Below are 24,195 nucleotides of genomic sequence, written 5' to 3' on the forward strand. Positions count from 1 at the left end.
CCAACGCTGGAAGTCTTTAAGAAGAGGTTGGATAACTATTTGTCTGAAATGGTATAGGGTTTCCTGCTTGTGTGGGGGGTTGGACTGGAAGACCTCCAAGGTCCTTTCCAGCTCTGTTATTCTATTCTATTCTATTCCTTTTTCTATTCTTTCTATTTCTTCTATTCTATTTCTATTTCTTATTCTATTCTATTCTATTTCTTATTCTATTCTATTTTTATTTCTTCTATTCTATTTCTATTTCTTCTATTCTATTTCTATTTTTATTCTAGTCTATTCTATTTCTTTTTCTATTCTATTCTATTTCTTTTTCTATTCTCTTTTTCTATTCTCTTATTCTATTCTCTTATTCTATTCTATTTCTATTTCTTATTCTATTGTATTCTCCTATTCTATTTCTTATTCTATTCTATTCCTTATTCTATTCCTTTTTCTATTCTATTTCTATTCTATTCTATTTCTATTCCTTATTCTATTCTATTCTTTTTTCTATTCTATTTCTATTTCTTATTCTATTCTATTCTATTCCTTATTCTATTCTATTCCTTATTCTATTCTATTTCTTATTATATTCTATTTCTTATTATATTCTATTTCTTATTATATTCTCCTATTCTATTTCTATTTCTTATTCTATTCTCCTATCCTATCCTATTTCTTATTCTATTCTATTTTATTCTATTCTCTCTGATTTGCCTTGCGGCCTTTGAACGAGTGGGATAGAATTATCTCAATCTCTCTGCTAACTCAAGACACACATTTCTCCCTTGAGATTACTCCACTCCCACAACCCCAGATCCACGAGGGAGCCGAGATCCCTGAGGCCTTCCCTCCCCGTGGCAGGAGAGGACACGGGCCAGCTCTTTGGGAGAATCCAACCAGGCCTGCCGCAAGCCAGCAGAAGGAGCTGTTTCCCCTCCCCTTTCCTGGGCCAATGGGAGGGCATCTTCCTTGCCTGCGTCAAACGGAGACGGTGATGCCAGGGCCCTGGGGACGATACCTAATGTGGAGAGCCAGAAGCACCGGCGGGTCCGAGGAGCGGAGACCCGGCCTCCCTTTTTCCTGAGCATTGGGGTAAAGAAAGAAGAGGAGGAAGAAGAAGAAAAGGAGGAGAAGGAGGAAGAGGAGGAAGAAGGAAAAAAGGAGGAAGAAGAGGAGGAAGAGGAGGAAGGAAAAAAGGAGGAAGAAGAGAAGGAAGAAGAAGAGGAGGAGGAGGAAGAGGAGGAGGGAGAAGAAAAGGAGGAGGAGGAAGAAAAAGAGGAAGAAGTAAAGGAGGAGAGGGGATTCTCATGGCACTGCCCACCGTTGCGCAGCGCAGCCCACCCAGAGGCGTTTCAGCACCACGGAGAGCGCAGTAGATGCGCCCCGCTTTGGATTTCAGCACCTCGGACAGCGGCGCGATCGAACAGAAGCTGGCAAGGGGGGGGGGAAGACTGCAAAGAGCGACTCCCCCGCCCACTCACCCACCCACCCACCGCGGAGACGCCCCCTTTCCCTGCCCTCCACCCACCCACCCACCCGCCTCATTGGAGCCTGGGCTGCTGAAGAAGGACCCCCGGGGCTGAAGAGGGAAGAGCGCGGTGCAGTGTCTGTCTGTGTGTGTGTGTAAGGGATGCTCCTTCCTGAGACGAGACGATGAACCCAACACCCATGGCCCTCCTCGCCTACCTCTGCCTCTTGGGGATGCTGAGACGTAAGTGCGTGGTTTTCGGTGCCCCCTTCCGTCCCCCCCCCAGTAAATCCAGGGCTTTGTTTGAAATGGGATGAGGGCCTGGTCGTTCTCGCCTCCCCCAGAATGGAGTAGACAGAGGAGGGTAGCAGCTTTCGGTGGGGGAAGAATGGCTATTGTTAGTGGGCTCCAACACCCCCCCTCCCGCCCCTGTGACTCTATTAACTAGAGGTTGGTTAGGGGTCTGGCCACTAGGCCCTCCTTCCCCACCTTCTCCCTGGGGTTCAAGACAAGAAGGCCATATCAGGACTCCTAAAAAAAAGAATGGGATGGAATAGAATAGAATAGAACTAGAATTAGAATTATGGAATGGAATGGAATAGAATACAATAGAATAAAGAATAGAATATAACTGAATAGAGAATAATAGATTAGAATATAGAGAATAATCAAAGAATAGAATAGAATATAACTGAATAGAGAAATAGTAGAAAATAGAAAATAGGAATAGAATAAAATAGAAAATAGAATAGAATAAAGAATAGAATATAACAGTAGAGAATAATCGAAGAATAGAATAGAACAGACCAGACCAGAATAGAGAATAATAGATTAGAACAGAAAATAGGAATAGAATAAAATAGAAAATAGAATAGAATAAAGAATATAACAGTAGAGACTAATCGAAGAATAGGAATAGAATTATAGAATGGAATGGAACAGAATACAATAGAATAGAATAAAGAAGTGAATAGAGAATAATTAGAATATAACAGTAGAGAATAATCGAAGAATAGAACAGAATAAAGAATAATAGATTAGAATAGAAAATAGAAAATAGGAATAAAATAAAATAGAAAATAGAATAGAATAAAGAACAGAATATAACAGTAGAGAATAATCGAAGAATAGAATAGAACAGAACAGAGAATAATAGATTAGAATAGAAAATAGGAATAGAATAAAATAGAATAGAATAAAGAATATAACAGTATTGAATTGAATTGATTACATTTCTATGCCGCCCTTTCCCCCAGTAGAGAATAATCAAAGAATAGAATAGAATAAACCAGAACAGAATAGAATAGGATACTACAGCCATACTACATGGGTTAAATATACTTAGGCAGCACTATCAGAATTAGGTTTTCAGCAGATTGACAGCACGAGGGGAAAAAACTGCCCCTTGAGAGGGAAAATAACTAGAAGGATCTAAGGAAAAATATCTGGTCATCATCTTCCCTCCAAAAATAGATCCCAGCGATGGAGGATCTTCCTCCCATGATCTTCCTAAGCAGATCGCATCTTTTAGCTGCCCAGAGATCGGATGGCTTTGATTGGATGCGGGTGATAGGATCAACCACCCCATCACACCACCAGCCCTTAAGGGACCTGGGAGGTCTTCTCCTTGGTCCTGGGGAGGGGGGTCCTCTGTCCACAGTCCCCCGGGCCAGAGCTCATCCAAACGGGGAGGCCAGCTTCGACTCCGTGATGTGGATGATGGGCTTTGTAGCAGATCCTTTCGGGAGGCTAATCTCTCTCCTTGCTTCAAATCAGCTGAGTTTGAAAGAAACCAGATTCTGGTTAGGACAAGAAACTCCACAATATCTGGGGCAAAAGAAATTTATGGTGTAGATCCAAAAAACCCCGGTGAACTGCATGCTTTTAACCCCTTCGGGCAGAATTTCCCCTTATTTGCTGTTTCCTAGAATCGTGGAGAATTCTTACAACCGTGATACCCTTGGAGATCCTCTAGTCCAGCCCCCAAATTAAAAATCTTCAGACAAATGGCTGCTTCAATCATTGCTCGAAACCCTTCACCCTCCCACAATCCCAGCAATCAGATTCTTGGCTGGCTGCTTCCCAGCCCTCCCAGTAGCACAAATATATATATATAAGGAGGAGATCTGTGGCTTAATGGCTAAGACGTTTGCCTAAGATGCAATACAGCACAGGTTCGAATCCCAGTAAGGGTATGGCTAGCTGATGAGAGCTAAATAGCTTGAAATAGATCTATACTAGTCTCCCTTTATTTATTTATCAGCACAAATTAAAAAAAACAAAAAAAACCACAAATATAACAAAGGCAACAGTAAAAATATTGGGTTTCTGTCGTGATGGACTCTTGTGACGAGCCGATTGACAGATAATGGAAGCAGTTAGCTTCCTCCCATAATTGGGGCTTACCAGGGGTTGTGACACTAAATATATATATACTAAATAAATGTGTTTTTTTATTTGTGCTGATAAATAAATAAAGGGAGACTAGTATAGATCTATTTCAAGCTATTTAGCTCTCATCAGCTAGCCATACCCTTACTGGGATTCGAACCTGTGCTGTATTGCATCTTAGGCATTATACTATATATATATATATATATATATATATATATATATATATATATATATATATATATATATAAATTGGTACATTTTATTTCTTTCAAAACATTTAAAAAATTCCACGTCTACCTGAATAGCCTTTTTTTTTCTGGGCATAATTAATTTGGAATAAAGGCACAACAATGATCATAACTAGTAATCTTAATAAAGATATCGATATTGATCATAAAATAAGAAAGCAATGTGTTTGTCCATCTTGCAATATTTTCAATCCGATTTTTTTCATTCAGTAAACGAAATTCTTATTTCCCGCTTGCTTCAAAACTGGTCTCTGTTCCTCCTTTTAGCTCAGTTTTTTTAGACTCTTCCTCCTAGGGTGAAGCCCCCCCCCCAAGCCCCCCACTCTCTCTTCCTCCTTGTCCTTCCCATCCCTCTTCCTCGGTTTTCTCCTTGCATTGATACAATCCAAGCAGGACGAGAGAGATTCAGGTTCGGTTCCAGGGGCTTTTAGACAACCCCAAAAATCCTCTGCAAGGTTTATGATTTCAGGATTTTTTTAATGTTCCCTGTCTCGGGGGAAAAAAATAATAATCAAAAACTCCATTGCTGGTTTTGCTGCCGTTGCGCAGGCAGATTTCTTCAGGCCAAGAGGCTCCCTCGAGGCTGTAGGGAAAAAAAGGGGGAGGATTTGGGTCCTGGGTTTGGGATGGATTTCTCTGCATTCTTTCCTGAAATTCGAATGACGCTAACTGCTCACTTTCTTTTGGCAAACACAACAGAGAGAGGGGGGGGGAGGTACAGACAGAGATACACACAGAGAGATATACACAGAGAGACAGAGAGAAAGAGAGAGAGAGAAAGAGAGAGAGAGAGAGAGAGAGGTACAGAGAGAGACACACAAACACACAGAGAGAAAGAGACACAGAGAGACAGAGACAGAGAGACAGTGTGTGTGTGTGTGTGTGTGAGAGAGAGAGAGAGAGAGAGAGAGAGATACAGAGAGACACACATACACAGAGAGAGACACACACAGAGACAGAGACAGAGAGAGACACACACACAGACACATAGACACACACACGCACGCACAGAGAGAGAGACAGAGACACAGTGTGTGGGTGTGTGTGTGAGAGAGACAGAGAGAGATACAGAGAGAGAGAGTGAAAGAGATACAGAGAGAGAGAGACACACAGAGACAGATAGAGAGACAGAGAGACACAATGTGTGTGTGTGAGAGAGAGAGAGAGAACAGAGAGAGATAGAGAGATAGTGAAAGAGAGAGATAGAGAGAGACACACAGAGAGAGACAGATAGAGAGACAGAGAGACACAGTGTGCGTGTGTGTGAGATAGAGAGAGACAGAAAGAAATATACACACAGAGAGAGACACACACACATGGAAAGAGACACACACACACAGAGAACAGAGAGATACAGAGAGAGAGTGAAAGAGAGAGATAGAGAGAGAGACACACACACACACAGAGACAGATAGAGAGACAGAGAGACAGTGCGTGTGTGTGTGAGAGAGAGAGACAGAGAGAGAGGTACAGAGCGATATCAGAGAGAGAGATAGTGTGAGAGAGAGAGCAAAACAGAGAGAGAAACACAGAGAGAAAGAGACAGAGAAATAGAGACAGAGAGACACAGTGTGTATGTGTGTGATAGAGAGAGACAGAGATATACACAGAGAGAGAGACACACACACATGGAGACACACACACAGAGACAGAGAGAGAGACACACACACAGTGTGTGTGTGTGTGTGAGAGAGAGAGAGACAGAGAGTGAGAGAGAGAGAGATACAGAGATACACACACAGAGAGCGAGAGAGAGAGATTACTCATACCGGCCATCGGGGAATAACCACAGAGATCGCAATTGGATTGCCGGAGAATATAAATGAACCATTCTCTCGTTCCCAGAAGTATTTCAGGCAGCTATTTTTGGGGAAGGGAATTTCGACTCTGGCCTGATTCTATCGAGGCTCTCCACTGACAAGGTTAATGAAGCCTCCAGCCTCTGAGGCAGTCTACCTTCCAAAGCTGCCTGGAATCATTCCAGCAGGGAGATGGGGCAGCGTTATTATCTACATTGAATAAATAATAAATCAAGAATTATTTTTTTTAAGCCTGTTTAAGTGCCGGAGGGCTGTGCCAATCCGATTTACAGCCACGGTGGCCCCGTGGGTGGGTGGGTGGGGGGATGACGGGCAGAGAAAGAACACAGAGGCCCAAGCAAAATAAAAAATAAAAAACCGGGGAGATTTAGGTACGAAGAGCTGAGTTCTAATCTGCCCGCCGGCACCGGTTTTGGAGATCTGGAGTCGCGATCGGGGGGAAGAAGGCGGCTTTTACGGGCTTCTAACAGACATTTAACCCCCCCAAAAAAAATTTTTTCAGGGGGTCTCGGGACCGACACGGAAGAGCGGCTGGTAGAACACCTCCTGGACTCGTCCCGGTATAACAAACTCATCCGTCCGGCCACCAATGGCTCCGAGCTGGTGACGGTGCAGTTGATGGTCTCCCTGGCACAGCTGATCAGCGTGGTTTGTATTGGGTCGACATCTGTAATGCCCCACTTTTCTTATTTTTCATAGGGGAGTCAAGGTTGACATGCCTAAGAGTCCTCCCTTCCCCTCTTTCCCTCACCACCACCTTGGGAGGGGGGTTAGGTTGAGAGAGAGGGCCCAAAGTCACCCAGCTGGCTTTCGTGCCTAACGCGGGACTAGAACTCACCGTCTCCTGGTGATTGGCCCAAACTCAACCCGATGGTTTTCCAACCAAAGGCAGGACTAGAACTCACCGTCTCCTGGTGATTGGCCCAAAGTCAACCCGATGGTTTTCCAACCAAAGGCAGGACTAGAACTCACCGTCTCCTGGTGATTGGCCCAAAGTCACCCAGATGGCATTTGAATTTATTATTTATTATGAATTTATTTATGCCTAAGGCGGGGCTAGAACTCACCGTCTCCTGGTGATTGGCCCAAAGTCACCCAGATGGCATTTGAATTTATTATTTATTATGAATTTATTTATGCCTAAGGCAGGACTAGAACTCACCATCTCCTGGTGATTGGCCCAAATTCACTCAGATGGCATTTGAATTTATTATTTATTATGAATTTATTTATGCCTAAGGCGGGACTAGAACTCACCATCTCCTGGTGATTGGCCCAGTCACCCAGATGGCATTCATGCCTAAAGCAGGACTAGAACTCACCATCTACTGGTGACTGGCCCAAAGTCACCCAGATGGCATTCATGCCTAAAGCAGGACTAGAACTCACCATCTCCTGGTGATTGGCCCAGTCATCCAGATGGCATTCATGCCTAAAGCAGAACTAGAACTCACCATCTACTGGTGACTGGCCCAAAGTCACCCAGATGGCGTTCATGTCTAAGGCGGGACTGAAACTCCCAGTCTCCTGGTGATTGGCCCAAAGTCACCCAGATTGCTTTCCAACCAAAGGCAGGACTAGAACTCCCAGGCTCCAGGTGATTGGCCCAAAGTCACCCGGTCGGCTTACATGCCTAAAGCAGGACTAGAACTCTCCATCTCCGAGTAATTGGCCCAAAGTCACTCAGCTGGATGTGCAACCAAAGGCAGGACTAGAACTCCCAGCCTCCTAGTGATTGGCCAATGTCACTCAGCTGGCTTTCATGCCGAAGGCGGTTACTAGAACTGGGACTTCAATTCTCCCCATCGGGGGGTGTTTGAATTCAGCTTGTCAGAAACCTGCTGGATTTGAGTTGGGGGATCTAATGATGGGGTTTGCCTTCCGCCTGGACCATATCTGTTCACTCCCCCCCTCTTTTGGGGGGTTCCTTCTCTTCTCCTCCCTCCCATTTCTGGTTGCAGCACGAACGAGAACAGATCATGACCACGAACGTATGGCTGACCCAGGTAAGACTGGTTCCTTCTATTCTGGTTTCGCTGGGTGAATAGATTGCACAGAGAACAATCAAGGACCAGAGAGGCACGAAGGGGGATCTGGAGGCCATCTAGACTAACCCCCTTCCTTTAACGGCGAGAGTCCACGAGTTCTCTCCAATTGGGGCTTGTTCTACAGGGTGGAGAGCCTCACCTGTCCTCTAGACAGTGGTGGAATCTAAATTTATGTGGGCGTGGCTGGGTGGGGCAGGGTGTCATGTGACTGGGTGGGTGTGGCCAACTTTTTTTCACTGTTGAAAGAGCCGAGGTGGTGCAGTGGTTAAATGCAGCACTGCAGGCTACTTCAGCTGACTGCAGTTCTGCAGTTCGGCGGTTCAAATCTCACCGGCTCAAGGTTGACTCAGCCTTCCATCCTTCCGAGGTGGGTAAAATGAGGACCCAGATGGTTGTTGGGGGCGATATGCTGACTCTGTAAACCGCTTAAAGAGGGCTGAAAGCCCTATGAAGCGGTATATAAGTCTAACTGCTATTGCTATTTTTTTTCTTGCCGGTTCGGGCGAGTAGGCAGGAAAAGAATGTTTGAAAAAAATGGGGAAAAGAAGCTTCCAACTATCACGCAACTCGCAGCTGATTGTACGATCCTTGGAAGCTTTTTATTCCCCCCACTACCGGTTCGCAGAACAAGGGACAATTGTCCCAACCGGTTCGGCTGAACCAGCACGAACCGGGAGGATTTCACCCCTGCCTCCAGAGGACACTTCTTCCATTCTGTTGTCCTTCAGAAGATCTAGGTAATCTAAGTTAGATCTAGGTAATCTCAGAAGATCTAGGTAATCTAAGTTAAGGAAGGGATCCCAAGATCAAGAAAAGGAGATGGGTTTCGGTAGGTGGGATCCATAGCTAACTTGCGCGATTGTCCTCGGAGTCTGGCTGTCCGGTTTTCGTGCTTTACAGGAATGGGAAGATTACCGCCTGACGTGGAATCCCGAAGAATTTGACAACATGAAGAAGGTGCGGCTGCCTTCCAAACACATCTGGCTGCCCGACGTGGTGCTTTACAACAAGTAGGTAACCATAAATGGTTGTTCCTAATGCTAGGAACTCAGATTTCCCGCCAAGTAGCCTTGGAATTGGGACGGCGTTGGGACAACAAGGGTTGTGTCAAGTCAGTGAGAAGAGGGCCATGTCTCTCTATCATTCCTGCTTATTTGAAGGGAAAAAATGGATCCTGAAAAGGTTGGGGTAATTTTTCTGGGTCAATTCCACAGGCCAATTGAGTCAATTTCAGAATCTCTTCTAGTCAATTTCATAGTGCTAATTAAAGAAAAAAATCTGATTGTCAGAGATTGGGACAATTCTTCCCTCAGTCTCTGGTCAATTCCACAGCCCAATTGAGTCAATTTCAAAATCTCTTCTAGTCAATTTCATAGTGCTAATTAAAGGAAAAAAATCTGATTGTCAGAGATTGGGAAAATTCTTCCCTCAGTCTCTGGTCAATTCCACAACACAATTGAGTCAATTTCAGAATCTCTTCTAGTCAATTTCATAGTGCTAATTAAAGAAAAAAATCTGATTGTCAGAGATTGGGACAATTCTTCCCTCAGTCTCTAGTCAATTCCACAATCCAATTGAGTCAATTTCAGAATGCCTTCTAGTCAATTTCACAGAGCCAATAGAATGATCCCTGGATTCATTTCTCCTCCAATTTGGGTTACAGCTAGTCCTTGACTTATAACCATTCATTCAATGACTGGTTGAAGTTGCAACGGCATTGGAAAAAAAAGACTTGTGGCCATTTTTCACACATATGACCTCCCCATGGTCAAAACCCGGACATTTGGCAACTGACTCATATTTATGACGGTTGCAGGGTCCCAGAGGCCCAGAGTCGCATGACCCCCCCTTTTGTGATCTTCCGTGGGGAAGCCAGATTCATTTAACAACAGCATCACTAACTTAACAACTATAGCGATTCACTTAACAACCGTGGCAGGAACAGTGTCTCGCTTGGCAAATAAAATTTTGGGCTGCGTTACGATCAAGGACCATGTGTGGAAAAATTCAGCTTTGATCCCAATTCCACTTCTTCTTCTCTCCCGCTCCCAGCGCGGATGGAATGTACGAGGTGTCCTTCTACTCCAACGCAGTGGTCTCGTACGACGGTAGCATCTTCTGGCTCCCGCCGGCCATCTACAAGAGTGCTTGCAAGATCGAGGTCAAGCACTTCCCTTTCGACCAGCAAAACTGCACCATGAAGTTCCGCTCGTGGACGTATGACCGGACGGAGATCGACCTGGTGCTGAAGAGCGACGTGGCCAGCTTGGATGACTTCACCCCCAGCGGCGAGTGGGACATCATGGCTCTGCCGGGCCGCCGCAACGAGAACCCCAACGACTCGACCTACGTGGATATCACTTATGACTTTATAATCCGCCGGAAGCCGCTATTCTACACCATCAACCTCATAATTCCTTGCGTTCTGATCACCTCCTTGGCCATCTTGGTCTTCTACTTGCCCTCCGACTGTGGCGAGAAGATGACCCTCTGCATCTCAGTTCTTCTGGCCCTCACCGTCTTCCTGCTCCTCATCTCCAAAATTGTGCCCCCGACCTCGCTGGACGTGCCCTTGGTCGGCAAGTATCTCATGTTCACCATGGTGCTGGTGACCTTCTCCATCGTCACCAGTGTCTGCGTCCTCAACGTCCACCACCGTTCTCCCACCACCCACACCATGCCTCCTTGGGTCAAGGTGGTCTTCCTGGAGAAGCTGCCCACCTTGCTCTTCCTCAAGCAGCCCCGCCAGAGCTGCGCCCGCCAGCAGCTGCGCCAGAAGCGCCAAAGCCAGGAACGGGCGCTGGGCAGCTTCTTCATTCCAAGAGGGACCCGTTCCTGCACCTGCTACGTCAACCCATCCACCGTCAAGAAGTTCGGGACCGGGAGCAGCAGCGGAAGGACCTTCACCGAAAGCTCCGAGGGCGTCAACGGTTTCCGGGAAAGGCTGGGCCAAGCGGCGCCCGAGCAGGAAGCCTGCTGCTGCGGGTTGGAGGAAGCGATCGACGGGGTGCGCTTCATCGCGGACCACATGAAGAGCGAAGACAACGACCAGAGCGTGAGTCGGCTGAGGGATAGGTCAGAAAACGAGGACGTCTGCTCTGCGGTCGTAGAGAAACATTTGGGGGTTCATTGGAGGCTGCCCTATGCCTCCTCGAACTGCGTTTTTCCACCATGGGTGGTGGACTTCAACTCCCAGAGTTCTTCAGCCACATGTGATTCATGCATGGAACTCTGGGAGTTGAAGTCCAGAGATTATAAAGCATGCTGGCTGGGGAATTCTGGGAGTTACAGTCCACCCATTATTAAGCATGCTGGCTGGGGAATTCTGGGAATTGAAGTCCAAATATTATAAAGCATGCTGGCTGGGGAATTCTGGGAGTTGAAGTTCAAATATTATAAAGCATGCTGACTGGGGAATTCTGGGAGTTAGAGTATAGAGATTATAAAGCATGCTGGCTGGGGAATTCTGGGAGTTGAAGTCCAGAGATTATAAAGCATGCTGGCTGGGGAATTCTGGGAGTTGAAGTCCAGAGATTATAAAGCATGCTGGCTGGGGAATTCTGGGAGTTACAGTCCACCCATTATAAAGCATGCTGGCTGGGGAATTCTGGGAGTTGAAGTCCAGAGATTATAAAGCATGCTGGCTGGGGAATTCTGGGAGTTACAGTCCACCCATTATAAAGCATGCTGGCTGGGGAATTCTGGGAGTTGAAGTCCAGAGATTATAAAGCATGCTGGCTGGGGAATTCTGGGAGTTACAGTCCACCCATTATTAAGCATGCTGGCTGGGGAATTCTGGGAATTGAAGTCCAAATATTATAAAGCATGCTGGCTGGGGAATTCAGGGAGTTGAAGTTCAAATATTATAAAGCATGCTGACTGGGGAAGTCTGGGAGTTAGAGTATAGAGATTATAAAGCATGCTGGCTGGGGAATTCTGGGAGTTGAAGTCCAGAGATTATAAAGCATGCTGGCTGGGGAATTCTGGGAGTTACAGTCCACCCATTATTAAGCATGCTGGCTTGGGAATTCTGGGAGTTGAAGTCCAAATATTATAAAGCATGCTGGCTAGGGAATTCTGGGAGTTGAAGTTCAAATATTATAAAGCATGCTGACTGGGGAATTCTGGGAGTTAAAGTCCAAATATTATAAAGCATGCTGGCCGGGGAATTCTGGGAGTTGAAGTCCACACATTATAAAGCATGCTGGCTGGGGAATTCTGGGAGTTACAGTCCACCCATTATAAAGCATGCTGGCTGGGGAATTCTGGGAGTTGAAGTCCAGAGATTATAAAGCATGCTGGCTGGGGAATTCTGGGAGTTACAGTCCACCCATTATTAAGCATGCTGGCTGGGGAATTCTGGGAATTGAAGTCCAAATATTATAAAGCATGCTGGCTGGGGAATTCTGGGAGTTGAAGTTCAAATATTATAAAGCATGCTGACTGGGGAAGTCTGGGAGTTAGAGTATAGAGATTATAAAGCATGCTGGCTGGGGAATTCTGGGAGTTGAAGTCCAGAGATTATAAAGCATGCTGGCTGGGGAATTCTGGGAGTTACAGTCCACCCATTATTAAGCATGCTGGCTTGGGAATTCTGGGAGTTGAAGTCCAAATATTATAAAGCATGCTGGCTAGGGAATTCTGGGAGTTGAAGTTCAAATATTATAAAGCATGCTGACTGGGGAATTCTGGGAGTTAAAGTCCAAATATTATAAAGCATGCTGGCCAGGGAATTCTGGGAGTTGAAGTCCACACATTATAAAGCATGCTGGCTGGGGAATTCTGGGAGTTGAAGTCCAAATATTATAAAGCATGCTGGCCAGGGAATTCTGGGAGTTGAAGTTCAAATATTATAAAGCATGCTGACTGGGGAATTCTGGGAGTTGAAGTCCAAATATTATAAAGCATGCTGGCCAGGGAATTCTGGGAGTTGAAGTTCAAATATTATAAAGCATGCTGACTGGGGAATTCTGGGAGTTAGAGTATAGAGATTATAAAGCATGCTGGGTGAGGAATTCTGGGAACGTTACAAAGGTTGAAAAACAGTATTCTAGAAGATTCAGTGTTTCCAGCAAGCGGCATAAAATTATAGAGCCACTTTGTCTTGTGGTGAAACTGGGCGATTATAGAGTTAAAGTTCTGCTTTAGGCATGAATCCAAGGAGGTGACCTTAGATATTTCTCTCTCCGTGTCCAAGGCATAAAACAGTAGCCAAATCTTTCGGGAAACATTGCCAAAAAAACTGCAGGGACGTACCCAGTCACCATGAAATCATTTTGTTTTTTAAAAAATATGTTCATTAAAAAAAGCACCCTAAGCAGAAATGTTTGATGTGCGTGGGAACAAAATGCACTTAGTTTTAGTCTTACTTTTGGCTCAAATAAGCCAGTACGATAGGGACGCAGCGGCTCAGTGGCTAAGATGCTGAGCTTCGAAAGGTCGGCAGTTCAAATCCCCAGCGCCGCATAACGGAGCGAGCCCCCGTTACTTGTCCCGGCTTCTGCCAACCTAGCAGTTCGAAAATGCAAGTAGAAAAATAGGGACCACTTTTGGTGGGAAGGGAACAGCGTTCCAAGAGCCTTCGGCGTTGGGTCATGCCGGCCCCCTGACCACGGAGACGTCTTCGGACAGCGCTGGCTCTTCGGCTTTGAAACGGAGATGAGCAGTGCCCCCTAGAGTCGGGAACTACTAGCACAGATGTGTGAGGGGAACCTTGACCTTAAACCAACACGATAACCATCCCCACCACTAGAGGGCGGTAGGAGGCAGCTCCCAAGGAGGTCCACTAGAGTGCGCTAATCTCCCTCTGTTGTCCCCTTTCTAGGTGAGCGAGGACTGGAAATATGTGGCGATGGTGATCGACCGCCTCTTCTTGTGGATCTTCATTTTTGTCTGCGTCTTCGGCACCATCGGCATGTTCCTTCAGCCCCTCTTCCAGAACTATGCCACCAACTCCCTCTTGCAAATCAACCACAATTAGCCCACCTCCGATGGTGGCCAACAGTGGTCTTCTCCGGCCTCAGGAGGGAGGAGGACACTCAACGTGGCTCCTCCTAGGGTCACCGTCTCCTGTAGCTGCCAAGAGTTGACCAAAGACCTTTCACCTCTTGGCCCTTGGTTGAAGGCCAGGAAGAGAAGACCACTTGAGGAGAACCTCAACAAGTTCTGGAAGGGGTTCGTTGCTTTGGAAAGCCTGTGGACCAAGGGGTTGACGTGATCAACCGGTTGAGTAGACTTCTTTCGGCACGAAGCAGGTGTCCATCTACCCTATCGGGACCAGGTTCAGTAGCAAGGAACAGTGAAAGACGGAAGTTCTCCTACCCAAGATGATGAAACCATGTTCCTTGCTACGATGAAGTCCTACCGATAGGCGGCTCTTGGGAAGGATTGTTGGATTTCCTCAAATCTTTTCAGGAACAAGCTGACCCCACCAAGGATGGGAAGTCCTCCCCTTTCGGAGATGGTGGAGGTGATGGACCATGGATGGTGGAGATACTTCCTGCAGTTTCACTGCCGTTGGGCATTTTAGATTAGTTCTCCTCTCTTAAATAAACCATGGCTTAGTCCAGTTATGGGGTATTAGCTCCCAACTCAGGAAATATATATATAGATAGATATTTATGTTTGTATCCATCTTTCCTGGATGTCTCCATGAAGCTGCATAAGAATGGGCTTTGCAGCGGCCAAATAGCAGTCAACAGGTTGAGTGGCTTGGACAATCCTGGTTTGTTGAAGGGCAGACAAACCATGATGGGCATTGACCACTAGGTCTGCAGATGGGCGGACGGGGGGGGGGAGTTTCCAACTAGATGGAAGGTTCTGCTGCCGATCTATAGGTAGTCCTCAAACTTACGACTAGAAACATCATTGAGGACTACCTTTGCTGTTTTATCCTTCTGGGTAGGATGAGCCGGCAGGTGAGATGTCCTTACCTGTCGGCGAGGATGGATATCCGAGAGGAGGAGAGAAAAAATGGTTTGCACAGAGATGAAAGTTTTTGACTGTCTTCCTGTTCTCGTATCCTCTCCGACCAATTGCTAGCGTTGAAATATCAATAAAAATAGATCACCTATAACCGGAGGTTGTTAAAAGCAACCTTTTAAGGAGGCTGCTATGGGGTGGGTCTTTGGGGGAGGGGGGGTCACATGGGAAGGGGGAAATTGAGCGGTGCAGTGGCCGAGAAGTGGAACTTTCTCCTCACAATCTAAGAGTTCAATTCTAGGCAGATATTTCCCTCCCTGGGTTCAATGAGAATATATCTGCTGGGGAAAAAAACTCTGCACTGGCAACAGGAGTGGCATCCGGCCAGTAAAATACTCAGCTCCATTCAGTTGCCCAGACTCCACCCTGATGCAAGGGATTATGGGGTCATTAAGTGAGGTGGGGGACGAGGGGGGGGAATTGATTGTCTGGTTTGCAACGGAGTCACGGAAAGCTTTTTGCAAGCAATTTTTGGCCCGTTTCAAAAGTGCAGGGTTGCGAAACTCAGGCTAAAACCAACTTTGGGAACTTGTGAAATTGCTTGGACTTCCCAACTCCCAGAATCCCCAGTCAGCATAGTTGAGAGATGGGAAGGCTTGGGGGGGGGGAACAGGTTTTTTCCCCCTGGTTTTGCCATCTCAATTTAAGATACGCGGGCTTCCCAATTCCCAGAAATCCCCCGTGCTTCAATAAGATATGTGGACTTCAACTCCCAGAATGCCAAGGGCTGGCTGGGGAATTCTGGGAGTTGAAGTCCAGACGTCGGGAAACAGCCAGAAGTTTATGCTCAATTCACTGAAGTTGTCGCTTATCAGGTCGCAAAAGCGGATCACAGCCCCCCACTCCCACCCGGGTTGCTGAGACTGTCTTGCGAACTGTTTGAATTTGGATGACGCAATTGTGGGGACGGTTGTTAAGTGCGAAAGGCAATCCTAAGTCAATTTTTTTCCAGCGCCTCTGAAACCCTCATTGTTAAATAAACGGTTATAAGTTGAGGACTCCCTTCATTCCCCCCCCCCAAAAAAAAACAAAAAAGGCTGGAAACGAGGCGTAATAACATGGGGAAAAATTGGGCCTAATTCGGTAGAAACCCTCTTTGCAGCTACAACGATAAACCATGATTAAGCCTCCTTGCATTCTTCGGGGGGAGGGAGGGGGAACCACACACACACACACACACACACACACACACACACACACACACACGAGAAAAGAGCCGCTAGAGAAAAAAAAATCTATTTTATTTCAGGCAGAATGCAATGACTTTAGTCCATCCAAGTGAGAGGATCCGGAAAGAGAGTGAAACACGGACTTCTTCGATTAAAAAACATGGGGGAGGAATAAAACATTATTACGAGAGGGGTGGTGGTGGAATCCGACGTAAGGCGGGAATCGCGACGGAAGAGGGAGACACGAACCACGGAGGTATGGGAAGAGAAGGCCCACAATTTTCGAGGCTTGTTTTTTATTAAGGAAAAGTAGATTTTTTGGCCATGCTGGCTTGGGAACAACCATGGTTAAAAGGGGGGGAATTATGAAAATATCTCACACCAGAGGCCAAGTTTTTCTCTTAGTTTAAGATAAGAGGGTCTTCCCAATGCGGCCCCTTTAAATCAGGGGGAGGGGGGACTTCAATTCCCCCAGTTGAATTCTGGGAGTTGAAGTCCGTCCCCCGTCTTAAAGGAGCCGCGTCGGGAGACCCCCTGGCTTACAGAAGCAACCGTTAAAATCAGTCATTTGGGTAACTGCCCCCCCAGGAGACAGCGGAATCTGACATAAATGCATTTAAAACGTACATGTTTTAATATCCCAGGGATTGGTAAGAGTTGGCTACCTACAGGGGATTTGAGGGGGGGGGGAAGAGTTCAATTTGGCCCCCATTTGAGTGTTTGAAAACGCTGTGCTTCTGTTTCAAGACTTAAGAGAAGGGGAAGGGGGGAAAAATCTTAATTTTTGTCCCACTTTTGTGCATGGGACAAAGGGGAAGAGAATTGTTTTAAACGCTACTCTCTGGGTTAAGTATCTACGAGGAAGATTTCAAGAGTTGGCTTTTTTCTTTTTTTAAGCCTCTCCAACATTTGAAACTTCCCTAAAATTCCCTAAAATTTGGGCTTAGACAGACAACGCACAGGGGGGGCGGGGGGGACACCCTATGGAATTTGCTGGTTAGGGGAAAGGAGGAAGGGGGACAACGAGCTTAGCTGGCAAAACTGATGGGTGCGACTGATCCGGGGAAAAGACACAACCAACTTTGCCAGTTGGTAAAAATATATATATATTATATATATATATATCCACCAGGACGCCTGTCCTATATATATCCACCAGGACGCCTGTCCTTTGGGCCACAGGTTCGAGTCCTCGGTCAAAAGCCTTGGGAGGGAGAACGTCCCCCAAAGATTCAATTCCCAAGGTAGAAGAAAACTGGCACCAGACTCTTCGGAAACCCCCACCCCCAAACCCCCAGGAAGGAAGAGAGCGAAACAAAAAATGTTTGAACGCAAAGAAGCTACCAGTGTGCCAACTTCACAGTTTTGAAAAGAAAAGTTCCAATGATGATTTGGGGGCGTTTTATTTATTCTTTTGGTCACTCCCCTCCCCTACCCCCCAAAAAAGTGGGAAGGAAGGAAGGCAGAGAAAGAGATAAGGAAGGAGGAAGACAGAGAAAGAGGTAGGGAAGGGAGGGAGGGAGGAGGGAGGAGGGAAGGAAAACAAACAGGAAGGAAGGAAGGAAGGAAGGCAGAGATAGAGATAGGGAAAGGAGGCAGGAAGATGGGAGGAGGAAAGGAAAGCAAACAAGAAGGAAGGAAGGAAGGAAGGAAGGAAGGAAGGCAGAGATAGAGATAGGGAAGGGAGGGAGGAAGGAGGGAAGGAAAACAAACAAAGGAAGGAAGGAAGACAGAGAAAGATAAGGAAGGTAAATGAAGGAAGGAAGACAGAAAGAGATAGGGAAGGGAAGAAGGAAGGAGGGAGGGAAGACGAAGGAAGAAAGACAGAGAAAGATAAGGACGTGAAATGAAGGAAGTAAGACAGAAGGAGATAGGGAAGGGAAGGGAGGAAGGAGGGAGGTTAGGAAGACAAACAGAAAGGAAGATGGAAGACAGAGAAAACAGGAAGGGAAGGAAGGAAGAGGAAGGGACGGATAGAAGGAGAAGACAGAGATAGGGAAGAAAGGAGAAAAAAGGAAGGAAAAAGAAAAAAAAGAGAAGGAAGGGGGAAAGGAGGAATGCTGGTGGATTTCTTGTTCCCTCGAGCCCAACAGTTTCGGATCACGCCTCTGCAAATCCATCTTGAAAAGGGGAAGGGGGGCATTTAAAAGAGAGGAAGGGGGGGGGAGAGGAGGACGGAAAGACCCTGGGCCTTCCCTGCTGAATTAAAACAACCTTGTCGCTCGAAACGGGGCCAGGACGCCCCTCCGCTCGCTGGAAATCTGAAACCGCCGCCTGAAAAAAACTCCCAGGCGCCGTTAAAAATAATAATTAAAAAAAACAACCCCTAACGGCCAGCTCCGAATCTAAAAAAAACGAAAATCCAGAAGTCCTCCCTTTCTTTCTTTCTTTCTTTCTTTCTTTCTTTCTTTCTTTCTTTCTTTCTTTCTTTCTTTCTTTCTTTCTTTCTTTCCTTGGCTTCTGCAGAAAATAAAAACTGGGAAAAAAAAGAAGGGGTGGGTGGGAATTATATCTCTCTATCTATCACGGGGAGGGAGGGGTAGAGGGCTCCGGCAGGAGGAAGGTCTTCTCCTCCTGGGGTTTGCAGATCCAGCTCCCGTAGCCCATTTCCTGGAGGCCCCAGAAGAACTGCTGCTTGGCACTCTGGTAGTCGGTTGCCGACTCTTTGGCCTCCGAGTAGGCGGCGAACTTCTTCAGGTCTTCCCTGACCATCTTGACGCAAAGCTGCCGGAAGAGTTGGAAGAGGGACTGCTTGGAGACGCGGGAAACATCCAGTTTGGGCCTGGGGAAGAGGAGGAGGAGGAAGAAGAAGAAGGATTTCGTATCTTATCCCCATCCGTTCAAAAAGGACAGGATAACAACAACAACGATAATAATAAAACAAATTGGAACATCCCCCAATTTGGGGGAGGGAGGAGGAGGGAAAAGAAGAAAGGGGCAAAGCAGAGGAAGTACGGGAGGGGAAGTAAGAGTAGGAGAGAGGGTAAGGAGGAGGAGTGGGGGAAAGAGAAGGGAAGGAAGGAGGAAGGAGAGGAGGAAAGACCGTCATTCTGACGTCGGCGCTGCTCCCGTTTAGGATTAGCCACGATCCGCCGTAGAATAACCCACTCGGTAAAAAGGGCTCCGGGATCTCTGCGAGGCCCCCCCCCCCAACCCTAAATATTCCCATCCCGGATGATTCCACGTTGGGTCTTACCCATCCACTTTGCCTTTCGTGCCATCCAGGACTTCGACGTTGGTGCCGTCCGGGAGAGACCAATTGATGCTGGATTCCTTGGTCTTCCCCGTCTGCCGCGCGGAGTCGTAGACACTGACGCGGCCGACCTAAAGAGCCAAAAAAAAAAGGGGGGGGATTGTATTTCTTTGCCAGACCCCCACGCCGCGAACAAGCTCGGAGAGCGTCTAGATCAGGGGTTGGCAAATTTAAACACCCAAAAGAGCCATTTGGACCCATTTCCCACAGAAAACACCAGGAGCCGCAAAGGTCCTAACCGGAAGCCCCCAGTTCAATTCTGGAGCTGACCGGAAGTTCAGTTTCCCCCACCATAGAGTCTCCTCTCTAGCGCGGCGTCCTTTTTCCTCTACCTGTCGTAACCGAAAGCCCCATCAACTGTGGAGACAACTGGAAAACCCTCCTCTTGCCACAGAGTCTCCTCCTGGCGCACTGTGCTTCTCTCCCTCCCGACCGGAAACTCTTCTCAAAATTGTGACCGGTGACAGAGCCACAGCAGAGGGAGGAAAGAGCCACATGCAGCTCCAGAGCCGCAGTTTGCTGACCCCTGGTCTAAGATTATACCTAAAAATATTTATCCTAGTACCGTATTTTTCGGAGTATAAGACGCTCTGAAGTACATATAAGACGCTCCTAGCTTTTGGGGAGGAAAACAAGGGAACAAGTCCTAAAAGTGGATGACCTATATCACTTAGCGATCTGACTGTGTTGTTGGGGGGGGGGGAGGGTGGTCCCTGGAGGAAAATGGGGCAAGAGACGTCGCTTGCTTCTTAAAGAAAGGCCAGGAGGCGTCTTTTGCTCTCGTAAGCGCTACCGTCCCGCCTGACCCTTTCCGATCGATTTAAATCGGAGAAGAGGGGAAAACGCAAGGGATACCTCGGGGTGATTGACCAAATAGGGCGCGGGAAGCCTCGACGCGAAGGTGCTGCCGTCTCTGGACATCCGGCAGCAAATGGCGCGGGTCAAATGCCCTTGGCTGTATAAGTAACCTGCGAGAGCGAGAAAAGGCAGAGTTGGTTATTTAAAAAAAGGTTGTCTCCTCCACCCGGATTTGCCGTTTTATAGACCCAACCGAGGGGCTTAGAAACAGGGCAAATCAAGTATAGATTGACCTAATAATAATAAAATAATAATAATTAAAAAACGTGACTACGACTATCACCAGGTGACGGGGAGTTCTAGTCCCATCTCAGGTATGAAAGCCGGCTGGGTGACTTTGGGCCAATCACCAGGTGATGGGGAGTTCTAGTCCCACCTCAGGTATGAAAACTGGCTGGGTGACTTTGGGCCTATCACCAGGGGACGGTGAGTTCTAGTCCCATCTCAGGTATGAAAACTGGCTGGGTGAGTTTGGGCCAATTACCAGGTGACGGTGAGTCCTAATCCCACCACAGGTATGAAACCCAGCTGGGTGAGTTTGGGCCATTCATCAGGAGACTGGGAGTTCTAGTCCCGCGTCAGGCATGAAAGACGGCTGGGTGACTTTGAGCCAATCATCAGGCGATGGTGAGTTCTAGTCCTGCCTTACGAATGAAACCCAGCTGGGTGAGTTTGGGCCAATTACCAGGTGACGGTGAGTCCTAATCCCACCACAGGTATGAAACCCAGCTGGGTGAGTTTGGGCCATTCATCAGGAGACTGGGAGTTCTAGTCCCGCGTCAGGCATGAAAGACGGCTGGGTGACTTTGAGCCAATCATCAGGCGATGGTGAGTTCTAGTCCTGCCTTACGAATGAAACCCAGCTGGGTGAGTTTGGGCCAACTGCCAGGAGACCGGGAGTTCTAGTCCCACCTCAGGGATGAAAGCTGGACTTTGAGCCAATCGCCAGGTGTCGGTGAGTTCTAGTCCCGCCTTAGGCATGACTGGCTCAGCTTACCAAGTGTGACTGAGCGAAGGTAGACCGGATGTATGAAGTGGGACAACAAGGCGCCTTGTAAGCCGAGCACATTCCAGCGCAGGATTTTGTCGCTGCACGACATGGTGCGCAGACGTTCTCCGTGCTGGATGCCGTCCCAGGTTGGCACGATGTCGCTTGACTCCACCGGGATGGTGCCCTCTCCTGCGGAAGAGTCCCAAGGAGGCACGTTTAAAAAGCTGGACTGGACGCACACAGAAGGCAGCTGGGTGACTTTGGGCCAATCACCGGGAGACTGGGAGTTCTAGTGCTTCCTTAGCCATGAAAGCTGGCTGGGTGACTTTGGGCCAATCACCAGGAGAAGGTGAGTTCTAGTTTAACCTTAGGCATGAAAGCCAACTAGGTGTCTTTGGGCCAATCACCAGGAGACGGTGAGTTCTAGTCCCACCTTAGACACGAAAGCCAGCTGGGTGACTTTGGGCCAATCACCAGGAGACGGTGAGTTCTAGTCCCACCTTAGACACGAAAGCCAGCTGGGTGACTCTGGGCCAATCACCAGGAGACGGTGAGTTCTAGTCCCACCTTAGACACGAAAGCCAGCTGGGTGACTTTGGGCCAATCCCCAGAAGAAGGGAGCCCTGAGTTATTTGTAAAAATAATAAAAAGCGGGATACAAATCCATGAAAAAAATAAATTAAAAAAAAAACACCCAATCCAATCCTTTGGGTAGCTCATCCTCTTTGGCCCTTTTATTCAAAGTTGCCGTCCCCCCCCCCCCCCCCTTTCTCCAATCAATTCAATGAAGGACGATTTGAGGACAATTTCCCCCGCACACCCTTGTTGTTGTTTTTTGGAAGCCATGAGGACTAGAAGCGTTGAGCGACTTCAAGAAAAGCCATTTCTACCGGGAGGTTTGCCAATTACCGTTTTCCACCTTGGTGCGAAGCTTCCCTTGCCTGGGGGTCTCAAAGAGGGGCTGGTGCTGGTCCTCCCCGGCTGTGTTGGCCTGCTCGCTGCAGGACTTGTCGAAGAGTGCGCCGTCCCCGCAAGGCGCCGTGCTGGAGGACACAAACACACACACAGAGCAGGCAATGAGGCCGAATCTTAACTCGGTTTAGAGTTCACTGTTGGAGACTAACTCCAGCAAACCAAGTTAGAAGAGAGCCTCCCCTCCCGCCCCGTTCCCTTATTCCCGCTCAGTTCCTACAGGTAGTCCTCAAACAAAGCCAGGTTCACTTAACAACCACTTAACGACTCGCTTAACAAACAAAAAGTCGCAAAACGGGGCAAAACAAAACACTTTACCAAGTTCTCACTTAGCAACATGGAACTGGGGCTCAATTCTGGCCGCAGGTTGAGGACTACCTGTATCCTGATCACCTAAGCCACGGCGATCTTTCCCCTTGTACTATTTTCCCCTCCTTTACGCTCACCTGGTGTACAGGTAACAGGCGACACCATTAGAACTCACCTGGTTTACAGGTGAGAATTGACACCTCACCTGGTGTACAGGTAAAAGGTGACGTCCTTACAGTTCACCCGGTGTACGATTAAAAGGCAACATCGCTACAGCTCACCTGTGGTACAGGTGGCGTCGTTACCACTCACCTGATGTACAGGTGAAAGCTGACGTCATCTTTGATCTTCAGCTTCCTGTCTTCCGCCAGCTGAAAGATGCTTTCTTCCGGCGCCAAGGGGTCAAAGTTCATCAGCTCATTGTACAAGAACCTGGAAACGAGGAGGAGATGATGCCAACGCCCTGAATGCAGGACGTCCTCGTACCTGCGGCCACGCTGGGAAAATCTGTCGTTAAGCGAGGCGCCACCACGAAGGGTCGCTAAACGGATAGACGTTCAGTCGAGGACTAGCTATACTCGTTTAATGCAGGGGGAGGAGGGCTACCTCAATAAAAAGGACCGGGCTTGGTGATTTCTCCTCCCCCATCCCCGCCTTCCCACCAGCGGATGGGGCTGACGGAGCCACCCGCCTGCCTCTCTTCACCTGACGAATCCCCTCCGGGAGATGATCTCCGCGTGGCAGTCATTCACCGTCTCCCCTTTCAAGCTCAGCTCCTCCCCTTTCACACAGCGGTTCCCTGGCGGGGGAAGAGGAGACCTTAGTTAGACCTATCTACCTTCCTTCCTTCCCTTTCATCATTTACCCATCTCTACATCTATCTATATTCCTTTCTTTCTTTCCTTCTTCTCTCCTCCTTCCTTCCCTTCCATCTTTTATTTATCTACCTATTTCTCTTTTCTTCTTTTCTTTCCTCTTCTTCTCTCTTCCTTCCTTTCCTTCTATATCTATCTATCTGTCTCTTCCCTCCCTCCCCTTATCTCCTCCTTCCTCCTTTTCCCTCCCTTCATTTATCAATCTACTCATGTATTGATCTCTATTCCTTCCTTCCCCTTCTATCATTTACCTACCTACACATCTATCTATAGTCCTTCCTTTCCTTCCCATTCTCACCTTCTTCCTTCTTTGCCTTCCATCCATCTTTTATCTACCCATCTCCCTTCCTTCCCTTTCCCTTCCTCTCCTTCTCTTCATTCCTTTCCTTCTATATCTATCTATCTATCCATCCATCATGTCTCTCTCTCATTCTCTATCTCATATCTATCCATTAATCCACCTATCTATCCATCCATCCATCCATTGTATCTACCTATCCCTTTTCTTTCTATCTATCTATCTATCTATCTATCTATCATCCATCTATCTATCATCTATCATGTCTCTCTCTCTGTCCTATTCTTTCTCTATCATATCTATCTATCCATCCATCCATCCACCTATCTATCTATCCATCCATCGTATCTATCTATCTATCTATCTATCTATCTATCTATCTATCTATCTATCTATCTATCTATCTATCTATCTATCTATCATCATCTATCTATCTATCTATCTATCTATCTATCTATCTATCTATCTATCTATCTATCATCTATCTATCTATCATCTATCTATCATCTTGGGCTCTCTCTCTCCCCCA

At 47.2% G+C, this 24,195-nt stretch overlaps 2 protein-coding genes across 2 annotated transcripts in view; one reads left to right on the plus strand and one right to left on the minus strand.

Annotated features, from left to right (window-relative positions):
• Nucleotides 1–1,635: 1,635 nt before the first annotated feature.
• Nucleotides 1,636–13,940, plus strand: CHRNB2 (cholinergic receptor nicotinic beta 2 subunit). Its single transcript, XM_032234280.1, has 6 exons — nt 1,636–1,693; nt 6,415–6,560; nt 7,874–7,918; nt 8,861–8,970; nt 10,013–11,015; nt 13,785–13,940. The coding sequence occupies exons 1-6, from the start codon at nt 1,636–1,638 to the stop codon at nt 13,938–13,940; spliced, it is 1,518 nt and encodes a 505-aa protein (XP_032090171.1).
• A 4,624-nt stretch (nt 13,941–18,564) lies between these two features.
• Nucleotides 18,565–24,195, minus strand: part of ADAR (adenosine deaminase RNA specific) — a 32,476-nt gene continuing 26,845 nt past the window's right edge. The window contains exons 12-18 of the mRNA XM_032234281.1: nt 23,199–23,292; nt 22,806–22,925; nt 22,122–22,255; nt 21,219–21,401; nt 20,219–20,331; nt 19,307–19,434; nt 18,565–18,892 (exon numbers count right to left, since the gene is read on the minus strand). Coding sequence (XP_032090172.1) covers nt 18,634–18,892; nt 19,307–19,434; nt 20,219–20,331; nt 21,219–21,401; nt 22,122–22,255; nt 22,806–22,925; nt 23,199–23,292 — 1,031 coding nt within the window. The 3' untranslated portion in view covers nt 18,565–18,633. The remainder of the gene's footprint in view (nt 18,893–19,306; nt 19,435–20,218; nt 20,332–21,218; nt 21,402–22,121; nt 22,256–22,805; nt 22,926–23,198; nt 23,293–24,195) is intronic.

The sequence above is a fragment of the Thamnophis elegans genome, chromosome 17 (assembly GCF_009769535.1).
Source record: "Thamnophis elegans isolate rThaEle1 chromosome 17, rThaEle1.pri, whole genome shotgun sequence".
Classification (NCBI taxonomy): domain Eukaryota; kingdom Metazoa; phylum Chordata; class Lepidosauria; order Squamata; family Colubridae; genus Thamnophis; species Thamnophis elegans.